At 36.0% G+C, this 26712-nt stretch overlaps 3 protein-coding genes and 2 pseudogenes across 4 annotated transcripts; 3 read left to right on the forward strand and 2 right to left on the reverse strand.

The window, feature by feature from the left end:
• The first annotated feature begins 966 nt into the window (after positions 1-966).
• On the forward strand, positions 967-2584 carry LOC120160168 (annotated as a pseudogene).
• A 4303-nt stretch (positions 2585-6887) lies between these two features.
• Positions 6888-19458, forward strand: LOC120160405 (probable protein phosphatase 2C 27). Of its 2 annotated transcripts, XM_039170820.1 has the most exons (5): positions 6888-7143; positions 7616-7810; positions 8244-8449; positions 8540-9118; positions 19448-19458. In XM_039170820.1, the coding sequence occupies exons 1-4, from the start codon at positions 6952-6954 to the stop codon at positions 9093-9095; spliced, it is 1149 nt and encodes a 382-aa protein (XP_039026751.1). In that variant the 5' UTR covers positions 6888-6951; the 3' UTR covers positions 9096-9118; positions 19448-19458. The 2 variants fall into 2 exon arrangements, with proteins under 2 accessions (XP_039026751.1, XP_039026752.1); XM_039170821.1 differs by lacking the exon at positions 19448-19458 and having other exon boundaries at positions 8540-9414.
• Positions 9688-12414, reverse strand: LOC120160407 (protein seele-like). The gene is made up of 9 exons (XM_039170823.1): positions 12229-12414; positions 12079-12105; positions 11898-11977; positions 11147-11219; positions 10787-10844; positions 10258-10309; positions 10086-10110; positions 9917-10008; positions 9688-9778 (listed from the first exon to the last, which is right to left on the reverse strand). The coding sequence occupies exons 1-9, from the start codon at positions 12322-12324 to the stop codon at positions 9733-9735; spliced, it is 549 nt and encodes a 182-aa protein (XP_039026754.1). The 5' UTR covers positions 12325-12414; the 3' UTR covers positions 9688-9732.
• LOC120160404 (F-box/kelch-repeat protein At5g42350-like) lies at positions 16446-19327 on the forward strand. The gene is made up of 2 exons (XM_039170819.1): positions 16446-16690; positions 17282-19327. The coding sequence occupies exon 2, from the start codon at positions 17365-17367 to the stop codon at positions 19102-19104; it is 1740 nt and encodes a 579-aa protein (XP_039026750.1). The 5' UTR covers positions 16446-16690; positions 17282-17364; the 3' UTR covers positions 19105-19327.
• Positions 19459-19635: 177 nt separating the features above from the next.
• On the reverse strand, positions 19636-24858 carry LOC120160169 (annotated as a pseudogene).
• Between the last annotated feature and the right edge of the window lie 1854 nt (positions 24859-26712).

The raw sequence follows: 26712 nt of genomic DNA on the forward strand, positions 1-26712 counted from the left end.
AGATTCAAAACCCTAATTGCTAAAAGGGTTGTAAATGAGACAATTGAGCTCAAGTATAGTTGAGTTTGACTCGATTCGAAATGTTCAAAGTTGAGCTCAACTTGACTTGAAAGCACACGGGCTTAAAATTATCAAGCTCGACTTGAGCTAAAAAACACTTGAAACATTCCCAAACTTAACTCGACTGAAAATTGAACTCGAACTTAAACATAAATTTTAAGTACATGAAAATCTTATATTAAAATTTTTTTATAAAAAAATTACATATAAATGTTAATTTTATTAATAATTTGATTTTAAAATTAATTTTTTAATATATATTATTTTGTTGAGTTGCTATTAAGTTTTCGAGTCGAATATTAAGTAGTTTATTTCGACTCGTTAAGAACTCGAGTCGAGTCTATTTGAATTGAATGTCTATCGAATTTTGACTGAATCAAACTCAAATAACTTACAATCTATTTATCTCATTAACAACTCTAATGGCTACTAATCTATAGGATCCTTTCTTCACAGTTCAATGAGCCTTGTGTGGTATATAAGATCTTTGACAGCTTCAAATATCAAAAAGGAACAAATCTAAACACAAAAAAAAAAGGAAAAAAACACAGCTATGGCATAGATACAGTTGAAGGGACATTTTTCTTTTTACTTTATTGTTTTTAACAGAATAAAAATAAAAGCAAGTTGTAAAGATGATTCCCCAACCCGTGAAATGAAGCAGGTTTATACTTTATACATATTGGGTTAATCCAACAAACCCCAATTTTTTTCTTTCACCTTGTCTTATAACGCTTTTCATTGTCTTTGTTTTCTTCCTGCATATAGTTGAATCCTCTGCTAATGTGGAGGATTGGAACCACCGATCAGTTTCAGTAATGTAATAATATTCGACAAAGAAAGGTGGAAAAATAACTGTTCCTCGTTTGAATTTTGCTTCATGTTCTGTCCCCAACATTATCTGACATGGTCCCGATTCTTTTGAAAACAAACACTGGCACTTCATTAGGCACAACATCATCAATCACTCACTCAAAACACCATCGAATAGCTCCTCATCTCCACCACCACCACCTCCTCCTCCTCTTCCTCCGAGGCCCGTTGCCTTACGTCTCTAGCGTCGGCATTAACTATGGTACTCTAGGGAACAACCTCCCTTCACCCAAAAAGTAGCCCAGCTCCTCCAATCTACACTTATAGACAAAGTTAAAATCTATGACACCAACCCCGAAATACTCGAAGCCTTCTCCAACACCGGAATAGATCTTATCGTCGCCGTTGAAAACTACCACGTCGTCAACATTAGAAAGGACGTCGCCGCATCCGACGAGTGGTTCGCCACTCGCGTGCAGCCTTTCATACCCGCCACTTCCATCGTAGCCATTTGTATAGGCAACGAGTACTTGACCACCAATGATGAGAATCTGGACCCTGATGCATTAGTCCAAGCCATGCAAAACTTACATTCCGTGTTACTAAAGCGTGGTCTCGACCGTAAGATCAAGGTCACCACGCCGCATAGCATGGCGGTTCTTGCTTCTTCCTTCCCGCCTTCGACTTCGACCTTTGCTACCCAGCTTCTCCCCACCATGAGCTCGATTGTCGGGTTTTTGGCCGATACGGGTGCACCTTTCATGTTCAATGCCTACCCTTATTTTGCATATAGGGATAACCCCAGCATGGTTGATATAGAGTTTGCATTGCTAGGGAACTTCACACGGGTCCATGACCCTAAGGGTTTCATCTACCACAACATGCTCGATGCACAGATCGATGCTGTTCGGTCGGATATCGATGCTGTCGGGTTCGGAAACATGTCGATCAAGATCACAGTTTCCGAATCCGGGTGGCCATCGAAAGGAGGTTCCAGCGACACTGCAACTACATCCAACAATGCAAAGACTTACAACACCAGGTTAATTGAGCGAGCACAGTCTAACAAAGGGACACCGATGAAGCCTAAAGACAAGATAGAGATATTCGTGTTTGCTTTGTTTAATGAGAACAAAAAGCAAGGGGATACGAGTGAGAGGAACTTTGGGATTTTTAACGGTGATGGGTCTAAAGTATACGATGTAGACTTGAGCTGCGAGTTCTGCAGCAACTGCGGTGCGTTTGAAAATATGTCGTCAATGAACAACGGTCGAGCAAGGGGTCCGTCGGTATGGTGCGCCGTGCGTGGCGAAACCGCATGCGAATGAGAAAGTGCTTCAAACGGTGCTGGACTTTTGCTGCGGTCCCGGTGGAGTTGATTGTAGGGAAGTTTATGAAAGTGGTGATTGCTTTGAGCCGGATAAGGTTCACGCTCATGCATCTTATGCCATGAATGCTTATTACCAGATGCACGGCAGGAGCTATTGGAACTGTGATTTCAAGGGAACCGGGCTTGTCACCTTCAGTGATCCAAGTAGGTTCACAAAAGTCACCATTAACATGAATTTTCCAAGTGAGTTCATTTAGCTTAGAATCATAAGTTTCTTGTTTCTTGGTCAGGTTATGGGACATGCAGGTATCCTCAACAGTGATTCACAAAGCCAAGATGTGGCCTTTTGACGAACTCCTTTTAATTGGTTGCTCTAGTTCAGTGGATTTGAAATGTAATGTGAAATGAGTTTTGGTTTTAATGGGCGCCGAAAGGCAATAAATGATTGGAGTTTGAAAAAGGATAATCCAATAGTTTTTTTAGTGTTCCTCGTTTAGGGAAACGAGGGTGCACACACGCTCACGCATGCACAAATGTAAAATTATATGTTAAAAGAATTAATTTTTTAAATTTTAGGAGTAGATAAATTTATAAAAAAATAAAGAAAAAAATAAATTTTAATAAAATATAAAAAAATTTAAATGTATAATAATTTTAAATTTTTAGGACAATTATCTCATTTATCTTGAGTACATCTTGGGCACATGGGGTAAAGTTCAGTACCTGCTCCATTGAATTTCCCTTTTTAGAATTTCTCCTTTGAAGAGAGAGAGAGAGAGAGAGAGAGAGAGGGATTCCTCTTTCTTGGGCGGGAATCTTGGGTAGGGTTGTGGACCCCTGACCCGTCTATGGGACTGACAAAAATGTGCCATTGAACCCTGCTCTGGACCCACAATCCATATGTATCTTTTTATATTGGAGTCCTTTTTGGTCAAACTGTGGTTTCGGTCCTTTTACTATAATAAAATTATAATATTAATTTTGTATTTTAATTTAATATAATTTATCTATTTTTTAATCTCATTAGTCCGTCCAGTAATCAATATCATCGATTATTTCTATTAAAGTGATGGAGAGTTTTCTTTTTCTTAAATTCCTTTTATAGAAAAAAATTGTGTCAAGTTTTTTTCTCAAAAAAAAAACAATCACTAATTTGATCAAAATAATTAAGGTTAAATTACATACTTAATCACATAACTATCATTTTGGTTTTATTTTGTCACCCAACTAATTATTTTTTCAAAATTATTATTGACGTTATATTTTGATTTCAATTTCATCATCTCATGCTAAAATATTAATTATGATGTTAATGTGTCAACATAATGTATGTCATATCATCATTAAAAAATAAAAATTTCCACGTCAACAATTTTGTTAATTTTTAAATGACAAAGGACTAAAATGAAACCAAAACATAATATTAGTGATATTAAATTAAAATATAGGAATTTTCAACACCGAGATATTCAAGTAGCACGAGGTGTTAAATCTGTTAAATAACATTTAGAGTTCAAACTTTAATATTATAAATGGAGCAAATTAAATTAAAAGACTCATTCCTATAATAAATTTTTATAGTATTTGATTAAAATTAGTCCATTAATTAATCTCATATTAATGATTATATCAACATATTTAAATGACATGACATATAGAATTAAAATTTATTATATATTTTTATACAATTACACAATAATATTTTGACACGCCGTTAATAATGATAATAAACTCCACTACATAATACAACATATATTTCTCCGTGAGGTAAAAAAACATGTTGTATAACCTATTTAATAAGTGTTATATAACCAACAATCAGTTGGTCTAATGAGATAAGACATTAAGTTTATTAAGTAATGTCAGGGGTTCGAATCATGTCGTTTGCGAATGGAGCAAACTGGGTTGGGAAGGTCGCCCTAGCCTCTGCAGTACCCGATCTAGATTAATCAGTCAATAGATCAAATACAGTGGTTAATTAAAAAAAAGTGTTATATATATAGAATAAGCTAGATTGTGTTAATATAAATTATAAAAAAAATTAAAATCCATATTATTAAAGTTTTTTTATTTCTTTCTTGTGTTGGTTTTTCAAATTTTTAATACATTTATATTATCATATATTCCTTATTTTTTTAGTAATAATTATGTCTTAAAGTTTTACAATTTGACCACATCAATATTATATCGTAGTTTTGCCTTTGATAATATTTTTTTTTAAAAAAATTGAGTGATTATAAGATAGTATGTATTCAAAATATTTCTTATCTATTGACAATGTACACACACTACAAATACAATTACTTGAATAGGAGACTTTTAAAGAGAACAATATTCTATTTTACTATTGAGATCGCTTGATGAATTCCTTTGATAATTTTAACCACATATAATCTCATGTAATTAACCTATATTACAAGTTTACATCATCATTAACCCCTTTAATCTTCTTATTATTAAATGCTCTTAACATCTGATTAAATGATCATTTTGATCCCTATTTTTTTAGAGTACGTATATGTTGGGCCTTAATATTGTTTTTAAGGCAAAAAGAGTCATATGTATATGAGAATTGTTAGTTGCTCAAATCCAATCCTCTATGAATAACAACATTCTCTTTTACCATTATTATTATTACTATTGGAGTATAACACATAACGTCGATTAAGACATGAATTTAACATAAACTTATAGAATAAATAATTACCAATATCAGATTAACATAAAATTACATTTTGTTCCCATGCCAACAACCAACAAACCCACTGGAATCTGGAAAATATTAACCTGAGTCCTTCATTGTGCTTCTACATGATAATTGAAAGGGGTGTGTGTATACATACATACATACATACATACATACATACATACATACATACATACATACATACATACATACATACATACATACATACATACATACATACATACATACATACATACATACATACATACATACATACATACATACATACATACATACATACATACATACATACATACATACATACATACATACATACATACATACATACATACATACATACATACATACATACATACATACATACATACATACATACATACATACATACATACATACATACATATATATATACGAAAAATATGCATTGCAATTGGTAGGAACATCATCAAAGGTGACATAAAAAAATGAAAGCATAAGAAGGCAAAGGTGGAAACCAGAATCAGATTCCTATACTAGATGTAATGAAAACCCAATAATAGCAGAATATAAGGCATGAAGAATAGCATTTAACCCAGTAAAGTTTATTGTCTGAAAACCAAGTATAGTTATCAAGTGGCAGAAGGAAAAGATGGTAGCCAATAAACTTAAACTCATCAGCGGCCGAAAAGCCAAATTAACTGGAACCATTCTCCACAAATTCTTCCTCTCCCTTCTCATAAAGACAGGGGATCCAAATACCGATTAACTATCGTAGAACCATCGATTACGATTCTTCATCTAAATCAGAAAAAAAAAATATCACCAACAACCGATACAATCTATTTATTTCCATCAACAATATAGCATCACCTCATAAAATATTAGCATGATGTTTATCATATGATACATATTATGAGAATGAATGCCTTGGTAGTTGGTTGCTTGCTCCTGCTTTTACTTTTGCTTAACACACTACATATAATCATGCAATATTCTACTTTCAATGTATTAAATAATAATACAAAAGAACTCAAAATCAAACTTAGCGGAAATAACAATCTCCATCCAATGAGAGGAAGCCACGTCAACCCCGGGAACCCAAGGCTCTCCATTAACGGACGTTAACAAACCTAACCTCTATGCTCTGTAGAAGCGTTGAAGGAGTCAACATGGCAGAGATCCAACGGCTGGGAAGCTCCGGCGGCAACAAACTAAAACGAAGTCCATCCTAGAGTTCCCACCTATAATTGAAAGCCACGTGGCTTAATGCCATCCTCGGCCCGGGACAGTTTAGAAGATCCAGGTGATTACCTGGAATCGCCGGTGGCCAGCCGCATAGCAACAAAGGAACAACAACTTTAATTTTACTTTTCTCTTTTATTTACTTTCTTCTTCATCGTCCAATGCTCTCTTTTGACGCCTTTTGCTGCTGCTTCTTTTTCTTCTCTCTCCGTCTGTGATCAGGGTTTTCTTTCTCTCCTTCGGATTAATCTTACAATTTCACCACAGAACAAAAGTTAAGCGCCAAGCACCAAGAAACCCATCATTTCTACACCCCCCCTTTCGTGAGCTTTTCTTTTCAGCTTTACTCGAATCTCTGGAGCTTGTTGTTTATTGCTCTAATCATCTTTTTTCTACTTCTTGAAATGAATATTTATAGTTTCTGGAGTTATGATCTGGGGTTCTTTTAATTTTGCCAACTGATTCGAGTTATTATTTAAAAGCCCAATTTTTACATGGTTTGCTGGATACCTTCATCAAGGATAGTTTAAGGCCTTAGTTTCATATAAAGTTTGTGTTTTTTTTATTCTATCTGCAGAAGGGTAGTTTGATCTGAGAGTTGACTTCGATTCCTTGCTCTTGGATAGAAAATTTTACAGCTTCCCTCGACCAACTGGTTTTCCCCCGATCTTTTTGTTGCTTGGGTGATTTATTCTTATTAGCTCTTCTGTTTATCCGTGGACCTGTGGTTTTCTCTGAAGAATTATAAAGGTTTTGGCTTATATTGCTTGAACTTGAAAGTGTTCTTCCGAGATCTTTGATTTATGGTTGGGAAAGGAATATGGCTGCACGTATAAATAATTCACCTCCATCGGCAATCGTGAAAGGTGGTTACACTAAGGGTAATGTATCAGACATGGAAAATGAGAATTTTGATAATGAAAAACAAGTCACTCTTTGGAAACCTCCATGCCACCTCTCGATTATGCAGCATTGTGTGAGTTCAAGGAGGATGATTGCTGAGGCTAATTTGGTATATTTGATCTTTTTTCTCTCTCTTTTGATCATTATGAATTGTAGGAGCCTGAGCTTTAAGGAGTTTCTCTATTAGCATAAAATCTGAATGCAGCTTAGTTATTAGTTTAAAAGGAAAATTCACTAATAATTGTGCTCCATAAGGATACTGATGACTCTTAGTTATGACCATGTTCACCTGCATTTGTGCTGCATAATCTTTTGTGTTTCGACAATTCTCCGATTTGATAGAGTTTCTTGGAGAAAATAAGGATTAGTCTGTCTAAATTTTATTGAAAGACATCAATTAGAGAAAGGGTTTTTATTGTTTTCAGTTGATGTTCTGTTGTATCATTAGTGGCATAACGTAAAATCACATTTAGGAATTAGCTGCTAGAAAGAGTTTTCTGCTAGATTCCAGATGATGTGTTTGTACTTTCTCACACATCATCCTGTGAAATGCTTTAACTCACTACTTTTCTCTTCTCTAGGAATTGGATGTTGGTATTGTAGTTCACAAGTCATCTTCCGATGAAAAACCCGAGTTTTTGCCTGTCTTGCAATCGGGGAGCTGTGCTGAAATAGGGCCCAAACAGTATATGGAGGATGAGCACATTTGCATAGATGATCTTCTTGGACATGTGGAGACAACTGCAAAGTTCCCTTCTCCAGGAGCTTTCTATGGGGTATGCTTGTTAGAATCTACCATATATGAACTGCCCCTTGAGATTAATACATTATCTTGTTTTGAACCATCTTAGTTTATGTGGTCTGATTTATGCACTTCCTTCTATCTGTCACGGTTGCTAGTCCATGTTGAAAAACTCGTGTCCAGGCCGAAAAGAAAAAGGATGCCGGAAGAAGTTGTCTCTGATATTGTAAACTGCAGCTGGATTTCGAGTGGCAATCCGACGAGTTTTTGAATGTTACACAATCCTTTTTTCTCCTAACATTCGTTTCTCTAATATCGGTTGTCTTGTTATAACTTGATGCTTTAGTTATGGGGTTAAAGGGCCTACACATGTCAGTTATATTACGTATACAATTAGCTTGGAAGCTGCTTTAGGAATCTTAATTGACCATACTAGTGAATTGAACCTTTCAAGTACATGTGGACAGGTTTTTGATGGTCATGGAGGAACTGATGCAGCAGTATTTGTAAGGGAGAATATCCTTAAATTCATAGTTGAAGACTCACACTTCCCAATTTGTGTGGAGAAGGCAATCAAGAGTGCTTTTCTGAAAGCTGATTATGCCTTTGCAGATGCTAGTTTTCTTGACATATCCTCCGGCACCACTGCGTTAACCGCCCTTATTTTCGGAAGGTAAGTGAGAGCCACAGATCTGCAATGATATTATTCGTTTTTGGATGTTATTTCCGTGAATCCTCTTCTAACATTAGTATCTGTTTAAAGGACCTTGATAGTCGCAAATGCGGGTGATTGTCGAGCTGTGCTAGGAAGGCGAGGTAGAGCAATCGAAATGTCCAAGGACCACAAACCTAATTGCACTTCTGAACGAATAAGAATCGAGAAACTCGGTGGAGTAATTTATGATGGCTACCTGAATGGGCAATTGTCCGTCGCACGTGCGCTTGGAGACTGGCACATGAAGGGGCCAAAAGGATCTGCCTGTCCTTTAAGCGCAGAGCCGGAGCTGCAGGAGATGGACCTGAGTGAGGAGGATGAATTCTTGATAATGGGCTGTGATGGGTTGTGGGATGTTATGAGCAGCCAGTGTGCAGTGACCATGGCAAGGAAAGAGCTGATACTTCACAACGATCCCGAAAGGTGCTCGAGAGAGCTTGTGAGGGAGGCATTGAAGCGGAATACTTGCGATAATTTAACAGTGATTGTGGTTTGTTTCTCCGTCGATCCTCCCCCTCAAAAAGAAATACCACAAACCCTTGTTCGGAGCAGCATATCATCGGAAGGGCTGAATTTACTAAAGGGTGTGCTGGACTGTAACTGATGAAACTGGGGATGGTCAAAAGAGATTTGTACACGAACACATCGGAGGGCGAAATGGCCGTGGCATTTTTTCTAGCGAGTAGCTGCAGCTGCCCCCATTCACCATGGCTGACATTCATCCTTCTTGTCATGTAGAATATGATTCTTTTGGAGTGTTCAAATCCTGTACACCTGAGATATCTCATGTTGTACCTCCGATTTGCAGGATTCATTTTTCTTTCTTTCTTCTTCCATCATCTGCTTACTCCTGTGTAAATAAACTGAATCTTGATAGATTTGTTCTACTACTCTTTCACTAAATAATTGATATCATTGAGCATTAATGGGTGAGAGTGAAATCTTATTTGAAGTTGCAGAAAGAGGTCTCAAAATGGAACAAAGAGCAAAATTTTGTTTGAAGTTACAGAAATAAGCCTCAATTAAACAGTTAATTCAGTTTCCTTACATTGTCCAAAGAGTGAAATTTATTTGAAGTTCCAGAAAGAAGTTTCAACATGGTCCAAAGGGCAAAATTTTGTTTTAAGTTACAGAATTAAGTCTCAATTAAACGGGTCATGTTTCAGTAATGCTGCAAGGCATGGAAACTTTTTTTGTCCATAAAATCTCTTCTCCTGATGAACCACGATGATTTCGATGTTCTATAGTTCATCATTACTATCGGTATCAGAATCGGAATTGCTATCACTGCATACAAATAAGAATTAATGTCAGAACACCAGAAACCTTCCAATGAGTGCAAGTGCCACAGAAGTAGACTTTTAGGATGGAGCCACAACTGGTTTCTTGGAAAAAGAGGAAAGAGAAAAATAAAATCTTGGATACCTTGAGCCGCCGCAGTGCTTGCTCAAATCTTCACATAGAAGTTTGCTTACTTCTCCTTGCTTAACGGATCCTTTCTTTATCAATTCTGTTAACTGCATGAGTTTGATAGCAAAGTAAGAATTAATATTTCAGCTATGCAATAGGCTGACAAGCAAGATTGAAAATTCACCTCATCTTCAGTTTCCTCCAGTAACCTATATCATAACAAATATGAACTTGGTTATTATAATATAGCTGGCATTTGTATTATATAATATAAAAAAACTACCGCCAGAAAACTAAAAAAAAAATCATAAATGGCACGTGATAATAGGAATAGTGCAAACTCCATGCAGTCTCACCGTCCACAATAAGAGGATATATCTTTCGAGTATGCCTTGGCTTCTTGCTTACCTATCAATAAGTTAAAATGCAAAAATGGGGAAATACTTTAGAACTTAAGAAACAATGGACTGTTAAAACAAAAAGAACGAGAAATTAACAGCATCTATAAGGACATGGTAAACATAGAAGTAGCTAGTAACATAAAAGCATAGAAAACAATGGCTCAGTGACTGGTCAGGAAGAAATACAGAAATCCTAGAGATATCAAATAAAACCATCAGAGAGATTGCATATGCAACTTATGCCTCATATATATTAACAATATATGCAAATGTATGAATCGAAGATCAAGTCCTTGCTTTTTTTAGCCCAAAATCAAATTAATGGACTAATCACATTTGGAGTGAACCATATGATTTCAGTCTCTGCTAGTGGCTATGATTGATCAAGGCCTTCACCAAACTGTTTTATGATGCAGCAACCATATTTATGCTTGCCACTGCCCCCCAAAAGTAATAATAATAACAAAAATAAAATGATCCTTACCGATAGTGAGAATGTCCCAGTTATCAACTTTGATCCACTCATGTCGAGTTGAATCTATCTGCAAAATAAAATTAAAAAAAAAGCCAGATATACAATTGCATGCCTATATAAGCTCAGTCATAAAGCATACAGATACTGAATACAGTTCGCATATGAACATAGTTGTGGTTCCTATACATTTGCATATTTGTTCAATGCTGACACAAGTTCAGTATCTGCAACTACATGATAATAATTATATTGACAGCATAGTTGCTACGAATATCCAGTTAAATTTCAAGGAAAACATAACATCATGATTAAAGATGAATTCACCCGTGAATAAACACAAGGAAGATATCAAGTCCAAGTAAGAGCTACCTTTTCAAGAGTGTAATCTTGCATATTCTCACAAAGCCCATCCAATAGTTCAACAGCTCTAAGTTCACTCATCCTAATTAAAACAAAAATAACATTTTAGCAATGGTGTCACTTATAAAGGGGAATTAACCATTGGTCAAAAGTAACAGTAAACATGTGCCACCCATCAATTAGACATGCTTTAGTCGAAAATTCCCTTTTGAAACTCTTTGTTTAAAATATAGCCAAAAAAAGCCATGATTTTGTGTTAGAGTTTGCAAAAAAGAGCTGTTAAAGCTCCTGTTTAAGGCTGCTTACCTAACATGGTCACCTTAAAATTTACCCTTATATACTATTTAACAAACCCCTAGTGGCCATAAAAAGTACAAATCTCGTATGTCAGACCTGAATTGTTGTTAATATCCAAAATGTCTACCATTTTTCCTTGTTAAAATGTTAATTATCAACTTTCTTACTAATTTCCAGCAAAAAAAAATTATGATGTTTGATTTCCTTAATAATACTTTGATGTTCATTGCTCAATGTCTCACTTAATTTCACTGTTTCCATTTACTAACCTGTTTGATCTTTCATTCATTTTATTCCTACTGTATCATACAATTCGTCATTGATCTTCAACGCTAAGCCCGGCATCAAAGAAAGACGGGAAGCTCATTTAGTCCCATCTCTAAAATAAACAATTTTGATCGAGACTAACTATCCGAATAAAAATTAGCAATGTTGGTTTTTTTCCCCAGGAAAATGGTTATACCTGTAATCAATAACCTTTCCTTGGCGTTGACCTTTCGAATCCAAACGATGTCTCATATCCAAATGGTTCCTGGGTTTCTCCTACATATATAAAATTCTAGTATTAATCACCCAATTACAGCTCAATTTGCGGAAAGTGGCATTGATTTAAAGGTAAAAACATATAGAAGATAAGCCCGTACCTTTGACAATTGAATCTCTATCTCTGCCTGCAAATCATCCAACCAAAAAATGATTCAGTTGATATTTTAAAAAATACGAAAAAAGGAAATGAAATCGGTGACTTATTGCGAGTGAAACAGCATATGTTCATCAACGGTTTCCGTTATTACCGCGACGGCATTGCACGCAGCACATTTGTCTTCGATGCAAGCGACCATGGACAAAATGGAGAAGATGGAAAGGAGCCACAACATAGAAGCTGCCATCTCCGATCTCGCTCAATGTTCTGGAATTTTCCTTTCGCACGCTAATCGCGAACCCACCCAATCTTTTAACCTTCGTTCTTTATTTATTTCATTTTAGCCTTTTACGTTTAATTTGACTTTAGCCTCTCCAAATATGAGATTTAACCTTTTTTTCCGTCTTTACTTTTATATGATTAGTAGTACTTTTATTTTAGGTAAAATCTTTTATTAGTCCATATTTTATATGTAAGTTGTGTATTTAATCACTATATTTTAATTTAATCAATTTTGATTCCTGTATTTTAAAACTTACAACTAAAAACAATATAAATTATTCAGGATAAACTACACTAAATACCATTAAACTTTGCCAGTTGACCCATTTATACCACTAAACTTTTAATTATATCAATTATAACATAAACTTTAGTTGTATATTCAATTATGCTACTCTACCGTTAAGACACTAACAAGACAATAATATAAAAACTTCTTGTCCTGACTGTGATAACATGGATCGTTTGATAATATTATTTCAACCAAACAGAATATACATAGATTTTTCTATCTTTTTTATTTCATAGAAAACCCCAATGTACAATCCCTAATTAATTTAAACACCTAAAACTCAGATTTGATACTTGATACAAGTTTATGTAAAACTTAAACAAATTATCTTACTATACATTCAATTTATCCTCCTGCTTCCCAACTTCTTCTACTATGGTCATCTAACTCTTCATCTTCTTTAGCATCCATATTATCAATGTCGGTACTCAGCGTACCTTTAACACTCGCGATGAGGGGACCTTACGGAGAACCAGACTACGATTTCATGAGCTCAATGTCCTACTTTTTATTGGAAGAACCCTCAAGTTTTCGTACATGGAATATGTATTTATGCACATAAACCAAAATTCACAAATAAGACCAATAATCTAAAACGAGAGCTGAAAAGATAACACGAACCCAAAAACTAACCTGCAAATGACTTTTTCACTTCATCAATTGTGAGGCCATTATATCACACATAAACCAAAATGATTTCAATCATTTTGATCACAAAACAAAGATATAAATCCATAAAATTGAGTACTAAAAGCTTGTTTATTTAAGTTAAAGTTAACAAATTTAATCAATCTGATAACCTTTAATTCAAAAAGTGTAACTTTGAGAACCTCAAAACATCTCAAATGCCAAGGCAAATCGTATAAAAAAAATCCGAGCAATCAGCATCACTTGTGTTTCCTCGAATTCTAATGCTGATATCTTTTCTGAAACTTAAATTGGGGGTGGGGTTATGTGTTATGATAAAATAAATTAGAGATCTAAGGTTGTAAATTGAGGATTTTACGTGGAAAAAAGCGTAAAAAAAATATGTATAATAGTTACTTGTCATGCACCATTTCTCCTAAATTTACAGATATAGTACCTTATTGACAAGGCGCAGATCACCATCCGAGCTGGCGCCACGTAAGGGTCCGAGCCTTAGTTGAACTTCTGACATATTCTGACAAGGCACAAACTTCTGACATATTTTGACAAGGCACGAATCGTCATCAGCGTCTTAGCTTAAAAATTAAAAATAAAATAAAATTATAGGGACTAACAATTAATTTCATGAGTTGAAGAACTTAATGAGATTAGCTTATATAGGCATATTGGAGTGTTTATGTTATGTTTATTGACAATGTGTGATAAAAGTTAAAAAGTGTATTTCTTGACAATGTGTTTAGGTTATGTTTTAATGAGTTGCATTTGATCGTTTTCATTGCATTTTTATTTCAATTATATACATATAAATATAATAAGAAGTTGATAAATTATTATTTGTTCAATTTTTAAGTTACCTTAAATCAACCAAAAAAATAAAAGTGATACGTGTACCATGATAGGTCTAAATTCTCATAGTACTGATTTATTAGTGGCATTTGTTGCATTGATCGCACTAATATTAGTGTTGCTATTCTGAAGATTTTCTAGAGAGAAGGTTTTAAATGCTTATTTTTTTGGTTTAGCAGGTTTGATGGTTTTACAGGCATGCTCCAAGATAGATAACATATATAAGGACACGATATGGAAATACACAATCAAATATTCCTCCAACTCTGCTGCCTAAGCTTGGGTGTGTGGTTCAATCATCTCCTTAGTTGGGAACAATGGATTCGGGCAGTAATTCTCTACTACATTTGTTCTCATAATTAACTGCTCCTTTGTTCTAACATTATTGTCAATTTTCGAAGACATCATCGTGCATACGAAAAGCACCTTGAAAAGATCATCAATGAATCTCCTTACTCCACAACAAAAACGAACACAGAATGGGGCTTCTGACCCCATCAAAAGGATTCCAGACTATCTTCTTATCAATCTTTGCACTAGCTGCTGCGTCTAATTTTGTGCATGTCAAAATTTGCCAATGTTAAAAAGCTGTATTCCAGACTATCTTCTGATCAATCTTTTCACTTTTATTTTTTTTTGGTTGATTTAAGGTAACTTAAAAATTGAACAAATAATAATTTATCAACTTCTTATTATATTTATATTTATATAATTGAAATAAAAATGTAATGAAAAGATCAAATGCAACTCATTAAAACATAACCTAAACACATTGTCAAGAAATACACTTTTTAACTTTTATCACACATTGTCAATAAACATAACATAAACACTCCAATATGTCTATATAAGCTAACTCCATTAATCTCTTCAACTCATGGAACTAATATGTATTAAATTATGATGTTAGTCTCTATAGTTTTATTTGCACCTTATCAGAATATGTCAGAGGTTCAGCTAAGGCTTGGTTGACGATCTGTGCCTTTGCTTATGTGGCGCCAGTTCGGATAAAACCTTGCGAAGGTGCGGATGGTGATCTGTGTCTTGTCAGATAGAGTATTAGATCGGTAAAATTATGAGAAAATGTGTTTGACAGGTAATTATTATTTGTTAGGGTGATATTTTGGTAAAATGATCATAATTGGCTCAACTAATATCATTAAATAGTTCACATTATCATCATCATGATAAGTTCCGTTAATAATTTAATGACGGGGTAATAATTGAATATAAAATTAAAATTGTTATAATTGATAAAATAAAAAATTCAATGGTATAAATGAATCAACGATCAAAGTTTGATAGTGTTTGGTGTAATTTACCCATATAATATAACTAAATTAAAATAACTAAGCTTGAACCCAGTGGCATTTGGTAAATAAATTGTTATTATTTTTTGAAGTCTCAGATTCGAACACTAGGAATATAAAGAGTAAGAGCACCCAATGTCAAAAGACTGAAAGTTATCTTTAAACCTATACTATATTGTACTTCTCTCAGATTATAAAAAAATTAAAATAAAATAACAAAAAACAAATAGTAGATTTTAACTTAACAAATTCCACCGCTCAGGACCAACCTTTCAAACTTTAAAATTTACATGGACTAAAAATAGCTAAATTAAAATATATGGACTCAATATATTAGTTACATAAGAATTTAACTTTTATTTTTATATTGTTACTTTTACGCTCTGCTTTAGCTTGGTATAATTTGATTTTTTAATAATATTTCTATTGGTTTTAATGTACAATTCGTTGATTTTTTAATGCTAAAAGTGATACCATGATTTTTTAAAAATATTTTAATATTTTTAACGTATAAAATTTACTGTTGGTTAAATAAAACTGATTAAATTTGTACTTAATCTTAATTATATGCTTAAATAACATTACAATAATTCCTATTATCACTTCAACAACAAAATTGTCGATATTATTGATTTATACCGATAATAATTTATGAAAGTAAATGATCAAATTATTTTAAATTAAAGTAAAAAGATTAAATACAAAGTAGATTAAGTAGAGGGATCAAAACCACTATTACACCACCTTTTTAAAATTGTTTAAGAAAAAAAGGAAAAGAGGAAACGAAAATATGACTGTCTGTTACCTTGAGAAACACCACAGCCGCTCGATCATCGAGAGCCGAGCCTATTAAAGCGGATCTTCGAAGTCGGTGCCCAAGTGATCGACGGCTGTGATATTGGCTTTCACGATAATGAAAATTGTGAAAGGCGTGGCATGTAATATAAGAATGGAAATTTCATGGGAAGTTGAATAAAGTTTACAGAAAGATAAAAGAGAGAGGGATAATAGCCAAAAGTTAAAGCGAAGAGCCGAGTCGAGTGTTTTGAGTTGAGCTGAGTTGATGGGTCGTATTTTTCAATCAGTGCCGAGTTGCTTTACTAACCAAACTCCCGTTTTCGTTAATTAAATTTTCCAATGGATTCTAATCATCGATCCTTCTCTGCTTAATTGCTTTTCGTATTTCTTCTTGCTTCTTTTGTTGATCGCAACCCTCGATTTGTCGTTGTTGCAATGTAAGTTTCTTCTCTTGTTTTTCTTTTGTTTTAAGAATTTAGGTTTATGAGAAATTAGTCTTTTTCGTTTGAATCATTTGTTGAGCTGAATTAGTGCCATTAATTTGCTTTGAAATGAAATGGGAAAGAAAATCTGGCGATCTCATTGCGATCTGATTCAAACGAGTGGGATTTTTAAAATGGAGTATATGGACCTGTAAACAAGGATTTATTCCCGCGAAAACGTTGATTTTAGCTTAATTCTACCTTAATTTATTGATGTCGGCATGTGTTTTCTGGAAGTAATGTAATGTAATGATATTCATTGTTGTTCTTGTTTGGCTTTCTCATTATTAGTTTCTATTTGCTTTCATATATGCCTGAGCCTTTGCCTTATTTTCTGATTCTTTTTAGAAGTAATTGCTAATCAAATTCTGTGTATGGTCTTTGCATTCAGTATTTGGATATTAGTCTTCTTTGAGTCTTTATTATCTGTTTAATATGTTTATTAGTAGTACTATGCGGGCCAGGGCTTCAGCCTTTCTTGTTTTAGTATAACTCTTTGCTAATACTTGTTTTCCCCTTTGTATATCGGCCTCTTTTTTTCTGTAGATGGAAGGGTTTAAGTAACCAAAATGCAGCTAGCGGTATAGAAAAGGGTGTTCACCTTTGCATGCCCAGAGTTTGCGATCATAATGTTTGCTGAGAGTGCGAACGAGGAATCGCTCGGTCAGGATTTTGAGGCTCTAACTGTGTCTAAACGGCTTGTGAGGAGTGTTAGCCTGAAGTTGAGGAAAAAAAACCATAGAGTTGAAGGGGATGAAGATGATAAGGTGAGAGGGGTTTCTTTGAAATGTCTTACTCTATATGGTAGAGGTGGTGGTTGCAAAGTCGGTGCTGACATGGGTGAGGAATTTGGCGATCCAAGTTGTAGGAGAAGGCCAAGTATCAGTGAAGAAGGAAAGCTGTACAAATCAATTTGTGGTATTGAGGACAGTAATTTTGATTGCTTCTCGTATGGCATGAAGGATATGTTTTGGAAGAGAAGCAATAGGAAGGATTTAGATCTTGATGAATCGGTACGAAACAGCAGGATGCATATCTTTCTTCCAGATGACATTCTTGAGATGTGCTTGGTGAGACTGCCATTGACCAGCCTTATGAGTGCCCGCCTCGTGTGCAAGAAATGGAGACACTTGACTACGACTCCTAGGTTTTTGCAGATGAGACAAGAAGGTTCATGTCAAAAGCCATGGTTGTTTCTATTTGGTGCTGTTAAAGATGGCTACTGCTCTGGGGAGATACATGCACTGGATGTGTCTCAAGATCAATGGCATAGGATTGGTGCTGATATCCTCAGAGGAAGGTTCATGTTCTCAGTTGCCTGTATGCAGGATGATGTTTATATCGTTGGAGGTTGTTCAAGCATAAACTACTTTGGGAGGGTGGATAAGAGCTCATTCAAGACGCATAAAGGTGTATTGGTCTTTAGCCCTCTCACCAAATCTTGGCGCAAAGCTTCATCTATGAGATATGCTAGATCAACGCCTATTTTAGGAGTATCTGAGGTCTGTTCAGATTTCTCGATCATTCAAAGTCATCAGGATCGACATGATAGGCAGTTCCCCAGATCTCGAGTTGGTGGGGTGTCAGATGTTTATGAGGATCCTCACAGGCTTTCACTCAGACGTCAGTACAGAAATGCTTTTGAGGTAAATGAGCCTTCATCATTACCAAATAGAAAATCATACAAGTTTATCAGACAGAGAAGTGAACAAGCAAATACGAAGGGTTGTAAAAGATTTGTGTTGATTGCTGTCGGAGGTCTTGGATCTTGGGATGAGCCACTGAATTCTGGTGAAATCTATGATTCTGTATCAAATAAATGGACTGAAATCCAGAAGCTGCCTGTAGACTTTGGGGTTGTTTGTGCTGGTGTTGTTTGTAATGGGATGTTCTATGTTTGCTCCGACAATGACAAGTTAGCAGGTTATGACATAGAAAGAGGCTTCTGGATTGGAATCCAAACCTCGACATTTCCTCCCCACGTTCACGAGCACCATCCAAAACTTGTTTCTTGTAATGGTCGCTTGTTTGTGTTTTATGTCTGTTGGTGTGAGGGAGATGGGCAAATTGGTCGGAGAAACAAGGCCGTGAGAAAATTGTGGGAGCTAAATCTGATGTATCTTACATGGACCGAGGTCTCAGTGCACCCCGATGCTCCAATGGACTGGAACCCTGTTTTCATTGCCAACAGGAACTTAATATTCGGGGTTGAAATGTTTAAAATATTTGGTCAGGTGTTGGATTTCTTAACTGTGTGTGATGTGTCTAATATGGAGATGAGTTGGAGCCGTATTTCTGGGAATCACATGGCTCATGAATTAGATGCTTCTTCCTGCATGACTAAGACAATGGCGGTGCTACATCTATAATGCTCTCTGCAACGCACTGTAATTCGATCGGAAAACTATAAAACACCACAGCTGCTTGATCGGGGATTTTGTGCATACATTTCTTTCGGCCTGTGAATTTTTCGTACTTATTTCTTTGAATTTCCATAATTTGTAAGATGGCGACCACATCTTGTCACTAGTGCTTATTCAGTGGTAGCACAGGTAATGGTCATTTGTAGTAATATTCACAGTAATTTCTTCATCGTTGTTCATAAACGGATTATGTATTTTTTCATCTTGCTTCTGTTGCATCTTAATAAATTTCTGCCCTGTTTCCTCAAGACCTTGTGCTCTACGACTAATAGTAGGTTCTACTTGACATCGAACAGTAGAGTTGGCCGAGTGCATGAAGAGTTCGAGCTCAATAGCAAACTAAATAAAAATCGAGTTCGAGTAGCTGGTAATGAACATCCACCATGGGATTTTGTTCGGAGCAGAGAATTTCGGATGATCAAGGAACTCAAAAAGGCAATAAAAGAACTAAGGGCCAAAAACAATAGGTAGTTCGTATAAAGAGATGAAGGTCAATGAAAATAACATCAATAAAAACAAATGAACAATTTCTTGAAACCCTCTACAAGTGGGAAATCCATCAATACACAGTAATATCTACTTGCAAAACTATCCATGTAAGACAAAGGATGAAATTGAAAATACATACACGTTGATACTCACCCAATTATGCAGGAGAGCAATACAATAAATTATCACATGTTCGGAAATATTCCGGAGAAGTTTGGGATCTTACCAACGTGCTTCAGGGCACGCTCGGCAATCTGCCGGGTTCTGGAGTCAGGATGGTGGAAGGCGACAAGTGCAGTGCTTACATTTTGATCTCCAGAAACTTCATATGCTATATCTTCTGTTCTTAAAAGTCTCTCAACAACCCAAACGGCTCTTCTCCTCAAGTTCTCTGTTTGTTTCTCGAGTAACATGTCGAGTATGGGCTTAATTGCCTCTGCCTCACACAAAACGAACACACCCTGCTCAATAGCAACTCCATCATCCAACAAGGTGGAAAGTGCAGCAAGTGCTGCTTCAACCACCTTCGCGTTGGTGTGGTCCAAGAGCGCAACCAACTTATGTACAGCCTGCCCTTCCAAAAGACAAAAGCTCTCTTTAAGTGAACATGTTCCCTGGTGAACACGGCACAATACTCTTATGACAGCCTGTTTGCTAAAACATGGAAAGATAGAAGCACAAACTCCAGGTGGTGGCAACTCCGGCAATCTCGTCAAATTTTTGGATTCTAGAGATAAGTTCTCCAAAGCGGCGGCAGAGACCATCTGGACGTTGTCAAGACCATTGGCCTGAAGCAATTCGATGAATAACGCTGCAAGATTGTACTCACGGCAAAGAGCAACAGCATCAGGCTCATCTGACAAGACAAAAGTAACCCTCGCAAGCACACGAACAAGTCCTTCGAGGAATGGTGTTACAAAGCGGGCGCCCCTATTCTCTCCTTGCCTGATTTTGACAACTCTAGAGATTATCAACTGAAAAGCACCTTCATCTAGCATTTGCCTCGTGAGGTCCAAATCCCTCTCCGGGAGTTCAGCTAAGAGGCCAGCAGCTGCTGCCTGTTCTTCGGAAATTCCTTTGTTTTCTGATATGACTCTAATTAGGCTGCTGAGCTGACCAATTGTGCCACGTAGAGGATTTGCTAATTCCTGACCCATGTAAAGAGAGAGATTCTGCAGAAGTTTTATGCATGCCATTCGCAAATCCTGCTGCAGGACCTCTATAAACTGAACCAAACTGATAGTAGCTCCGGAGCTTTTAATTGCAGCGACAACATTCAGAGCTGTAGTTGGAGAACTAGTGAGCCCCACAAGAACTTGAAGAAGTTTGCACTTTGTAACCCTTTAGACCCGGTCCATGCATTACGACCAGATCTAGCAGATTACAATAAAATTTTTCCAAAACATTTTCAATAGTTTAAAACCATATTACGAATAAACAACTTTAAAAATATAGTTGATAACATTAAAGTTCAATTCCAACAATTAAAGTCGTAAGAACTGAATAAAATATTTCATAATCAGTATCGAAACAAATCTAACATCAGTAACAAAAGCAATATATGTCGTAAAACAAGTATTTTCAAAATATAGTCACATGTCACGCAAAATAAATACAACTCGAAAGATAAAAACATTACAACAAAATAATCTTGTACGAATGCGTCGATCCTCCAAGTGCCAGGTCCGGGTCGCCTATCAATGTATCTGAAAGGGGAAAGTTTGGGGGAGTGAACTAAGGAGCTCAGTGTGTTCCAGCATTGCAAAATAAAAACATATAGTTAAGTTTCAAAATCGGCACATTATCAAAGTTATGAAAACGATAGTAGAGTTGTAGCTTAAAATGAATAATCAGTTCTCCATAATTGCATCCATAAGGACTTACCCTAGGCCCAAAGGGCGCGTAGGTGTCAACCTAAGAAAATACCTTGGGTCCATAAGATCTTATCCTAACCGAAACATAGGTGCCCACCAGAGGGATGTGCCATCATGCCTATAAGGACTTACCTAATGCACATAGCAGAGGAGCCACACTAGAAGAGTACCTTAGGGTCCATAAGGTCTTACCACTAGGCCCATTGGGTCAGGAGCCCACCCAAGGGTCGCCTTAGGTCCATAAGAAATTACCAGCTTGATCGGTACTGAACCTATATAAGAAATTACCATTTTGATCGAAGTTGAACATGAAGAGACTTCATACTAGATCCCAGAGTACCTCAAAGAGCATAGTTTTCAAACAGTAACAAGGAAATCATAGTTAAAACAAATATCAATTTAGTAAAAATAGTAACCAAAGAACATGAATCAGACAAGCAGGCTTAAAACTTCAGTAAATCAGAAATCAGGCTTAAAACATATAAATCATGCAAAATTAAATCAGATCAACTAGCCATATTGCAAATTAGGTCAAACAATCATGTGCACATGACATTTCGAACAGGTATTTAAAGCAGATATATGTATATAGCACACAAGGAACACACCTCACAAAACGAATCAGTCCGGTATATCTATCGAGCACCAACTTCACTACGCTCTTCGACTATACAAGAACTTAAGTCATATCAGAACAAAATTATTATCGGAGTAATACCCTAAACTGAGTATTTAACAGGGTTGCAGAACTATATGAGTAATCATGGGCTCTCGCAGACGAGCGAATCGAGAAGAACATGGCCGAGCACACGAACGATCGGGAGAATCACGGGTACATTAATTAAATGACATAATAATTTAGTCCTTAACCCTCAAATTAAAAGTACTTAAATTACAAAAGCAATTTCGGGTTTAACGGTCAATTCGGAGGATTTTGAGTTCGAATTTGGAAAAATAGACTTCTAATTCGGACTCAGGACGTCAAAAAACATAAAACATAACTAATTCAAAAGTCAAAGTCAACATGTCTAGTCAACGGTCAAGTCAAAGTTAACAGGTCAAGTCGATTCGAGTTGACTCAGTTTGGTCCGAGTTGATTTAAATCAGTTCTAGGAGGTTCCAAGACTGGGAAGGAGTCCCACAATCGCGTAACGGCACGTGACGATGACGACGGGGTCGAGGGCAACGACCAAACATTCCACGAGCAACCAAACACAAAAAAACCCAAATCAACATATTATCAAGCTAAAACACGATGAGGTAGTCAAATAAAAGCGATTCAAAGCTTGCCCCGACGACACAGCGAGAACGACGACGGTGGACGACGAATCCGATTGAGTTTTAGTCGGACGGCAACGGGGAATCCAAAGTTGGGGGTGGTGAGGCGAAACGATGTCGGGTTCAACTGGAAATTAAAGAAATCGACGATGACCGGTCGATTTGGAGTCGATGACAGTTGGGGACGATCACGGGAGGATGCTGATTCAACTAGTGGCGACGGGGCCCATCAATGGCGACCGAAGCTGGGTGGATCGGTGTAGGGGTCAACTAGGGATTTAGGAGGAAATTTTGGGGTGTTCTGATTTTTTAGATTAAAACCGTGCCTAAACCAATAAAATATATTTTTATTATTATTGTCATCAACAATGACCTAGGTTAGATGGCTAAGACATGAGCAGTCATCCCGTAGGTCATAGGTTTAATCCTTTTAGCCACCATTTTATTTTATTTTTTTGTCATATGATATTTTTGGTTATGGGAAAATTATTGGGCTAGTCCCTAAAACATCTTTGGTTTACATTTTAATCTAAAATCATTAACAAAATTTCAATTTAACCCGTTTAATTAATTTAATGAATTTCTAATATTTTCACCCGAAATTTTGGGGTGTGACACACTCAATTGTTGGACCAGTGTTTACATCTTTAAGTCGCAGGGGAAGCTGATTAGCCCCAACGGTAAAGAGGTCTTTGACAAGAGGGGGAAGTATTCCCGCCTCGATCAACACGCCTTTAGAGCGGCTTCTCTTGATTGCATGTTACCACTTTTCATGATATTAATTAGAGATTCGCCTACGGTTCTTGCAACATAGACTTTCACATCATTATTCAGAACCAACTCACCAAGATATGCTGCCATGGACTGCATTGTTTCAGGTGTACCTGCAGCAATGCCATTTTACATTAACTATGGAGAACGAAAAATTCGGAGGGAAAACATGAAAGATTAACTATGTGTGAACGCTAGGGGCAAGCATTATTACATAAAAAGATATGCGGTCGACTGAAAAACAAAGTACTGATGAGCATGTGAGCAGGATATTAGGCAAAAGGGAGCATCAGATTCTTCAATTAAACAAAGATAAAGATATACACGACTCCAACGCAAAACAGAGGACCATTACGCTGCTGGCAGCAAGTTAGAAAGAGCATAAAATTATCAAGGAAAAGAGAGGAGCACCTTCGAGAATATGGGTCAAAAGAGGCTGCAGTCTACCATTTTCAGCCATCTGTCGGACATTGTTCTCAAACTTTTCCAAATTTTCTAGAGTTTTATCAGCTTTCTCAACTGTTAAAACGTTCTCAGATTTACTGCTAGTCATTCCAACTAATATAAGAATTGCTCCATTAATAGAACCAATCTTCTCACACACGGCCTCGGATTTTGAAAGTTCATACAGCAAAGAGACTACCTCCTTCCTCTCCTTGGACTGTTCATGGGACAAGAATTTAACTATTGCACGCACAGTGTCCCCCTCTGCCAATATTGCCTGAAAAAGAAAGCATAAGTAGTTAATATTCCAGTCCTGCATGCAAAAGCAAAAATGATGTCATTGTCACTCAATAGCAAAACATCAAACCTAGAACAACCTTATTATCTTCATCTTACTCGACCGCTACAAGGAGTGTCTCCAATGCTCTGCACCAACTTTACGGCTGCTGCTCTTTAGCATGTTCACAATCATAGGTATTAGATCAGCATTGCGTACAACATGCTTATTGGATAGACTTTTTTGGCATTTATGATGGATAAACTTCAGAGACAGCAGAACATCATTTTCTGAACTGCTCATATTTAGAGATCTACAAGCCATATCAAGCTGGGTTGCTTCATTCCTAGTTGTCCACTCTTCAATGGTGTTCCTTAGAGCGATACTCGGCTTTAGATCATTGCTTTTCAGTTATTTTAGGGTCAATGGGGAAACCAGCTTTCTTCCACTTTCCCTGCATTCCTTGAACCATTTCCCAATTGCTTCACGTTCAAACATTTGGCCATTTTCTAACGTCACAGGGTCACGCATAACCTGCTTCGTCAAAGGGCAAACAAATACATCATAAAGGGTTCAACCAAAATGAAGGAGCTACTACATGACCATAAACTAAACTATCCTTTGGCTAATGGGAAATTTTCATTTTCCATCCCTCCCAAGCATTAAACATTTAATTTAAGCCTTTTAACCCTTTAGCTAAGTGGAAAATTTGCACTTTTGACCCCTCCTAAAACTTATTTATTTAATTTAAGCTCTTTTAAAATATTACTTAGCTTAGGCCCTCCAACATTTTTAGTTTTATCTCGGCTCCCGCTTCACTAAGTCCCTGGCTTTGTGTCTGCTTGCCAAGGTGATTCATAAGACTAGAAGAAATTCAAAAATAACAACTAAGTGCTCATCCAGAAATCATTAGAAGGAAGACAGGAAACAATTAAAAACAACAAAATCAAAGTTCAAGGATTCAACCAAAATCAAAGAGCTACTATATCGATATGAAAAGGAGGATTCCAATTTAACCCTCCATTACCTTGCCAAGGTGATGCAGAAGACTGAGGAATTCAGAAGTAGTAACTTTAAGTGCTTGTCCAGAAATCATAAGGCAGGCAGGAAATGATTAAAAATAACAAAATCAGAGTTCAAGGGTTCAGCCAAAAATCAAGGGGATACTATGTGATCATTAACAACGGTAATCATTGACATGATTCCGATTTAACACTCCATTAGCTTGCCAAGGTGATGCAAAAGACCAGAAGATATTTAAAACTAACAGTCAAGTGATTGTCCAGAAATCATTACAAGGAATGCAGGAAACAATTAAAAACAGCAAAATCAAAGTTCAAGGGTTCAACCAAAAATCAAGGAGCTACTACGCGACCATAAACAACGTTAAGCATTGATATGAAAAAGAGAGACATGATTCCAATTTAACGCCCCGTTAGCTTGCCAAGATGATGCATAAAACTAGAAAGTAGATTTAAAGCTAACAACTAAGTGCTTGGCCAGAAATGGTTGCTGCAAAATTTAGACAGAAATAAAGCATACGGGAAAGAGAATCTCATCTCAAAATCCAAAAGCTCAAATTAAGTAGCACGACAAAGCAATGAATTTAGATTATAATCTAACTGCAAGCTGCTAAAATCTAGCAATATTTTCAATCCAAACCAAATAAAAAAAGAGTAGAATCTTTAGATTAGAAAGGTAGCAACTTGCTGCCACTCACAGCTGATTAAAGAGAGGGGGGAAAGGAATCATACCCTTTTGATCTTGAAGCGAGACAAACGAAAGGAACACGAAGGGTTGTTGGCGGGTTTCCCGTGCCTTGCCGGTTAAAATAGAAGGTTAAAAAACGAAATGGCGGGTAAATTTCAAGAGCAATATCAGTCGTGTCAATTTCAACATAAATACAATGCCTACTTTTTTTAGTCTTAAATATATACCATGAGAAAACAAAATTCAAAAATTCAAAAAATTAGTTTTTCTAGTTTGACTCGTCTTGAAAAAAAAGTTAACTCGAATAATTTTACTCATAATTTTATAAACTCGATTTAATTTAAAAGAAATTTAAATTCGACTCGAATTATAAAATAAAACTTGAATAACCCGAATAACTCGAGATTTTTAATAATTACTGAATTGATTTTTCAAATTTGAGTTGAGTCTCTTAATTTTGTATGATATATGTACATCACATTAAAAAATTATATATGTTTTATATATGGTTATAGAAAACCGTTTAATTTTGAATCAGATAGTATCTTATATTATAAATATTTATAATTAAATTTAAATAAAAACTCGAACAACTCAACTTGGATTTTATAAACTCCACTCGAAAAATTTCAAATAAAATTTGAGTTACAAAATAAGATTTTTCAACTCAAATAACTCAATTTTTTAACTCAACTTAATCAAACACTCACT

The sequence above is a fragment of the Hibiscus syriacus genome, unplaced genomic scaffold, assembly GCF_006381635.1.
Source record: "Hibiscus syriacus cultivar Baekdansim isolate YM2019G1 unplaced genomic scaffold, ASM638163v2 tig00111392_pilon, whole genome shotgun sequence".
Taxonomy (NCBI): domain Eukaryota; kingdom Viridiplantae; phylum Streptophyta; class Magnoliopsida; order Malvales; family Malvaceae; genus Hibiscus; species Hibiscus syriacus.

Coding starts and splice junctions, on each gene's coding strand:
- LOC120160405 (XM_039170820.1), top strand. CDS start 6,952: ATGGCTGCACGTATAAATAATTCACCTCCATCGGCAATCGTGAAAGGT. Junction 7,811..8,243: donor CTCCAGGAGCTTTCTATGGG/GTATGCTTGTTA, acceptor ACATGTGGACAG/GTTTTTGATGGTCATGGAGG. Junction 8,450..8,539: donor ACCGCCCTTATTTTCGGAAG/GTAAGTGAGAGC, acceptor ATCTGTTTAAAG/GACCTTGATAGTCGCAAATG.
- LOC120160404 (XM_039170819.1), top strand. CDS start 17,365: ATGTTTGCTGAGAGTGCGAACGAGGAATCGCTCGGTCAGGATTTTGAG.
- LOC120160407 (XM_039170823.1), bottom strand. CDS start 12,324: ATGGCAGCTTCTATGTTGTGGCTCCTTTCCATCTTCTCCATTTTGTCC. Junction 11,978..12,078: donor TAGAGATTCAATTGTCAAAG/GTACGGGCTTAT, acceptor TTATATATGTAG/GAGAAACCCAGGAACCATTT. Junction 10,009..10,085: donor TGGAGGAAACTGAAGATGAG/GTGAATTTTCAA, acceptor AAACTCATGCAG/TTAACAGAATTGATAAAGAA.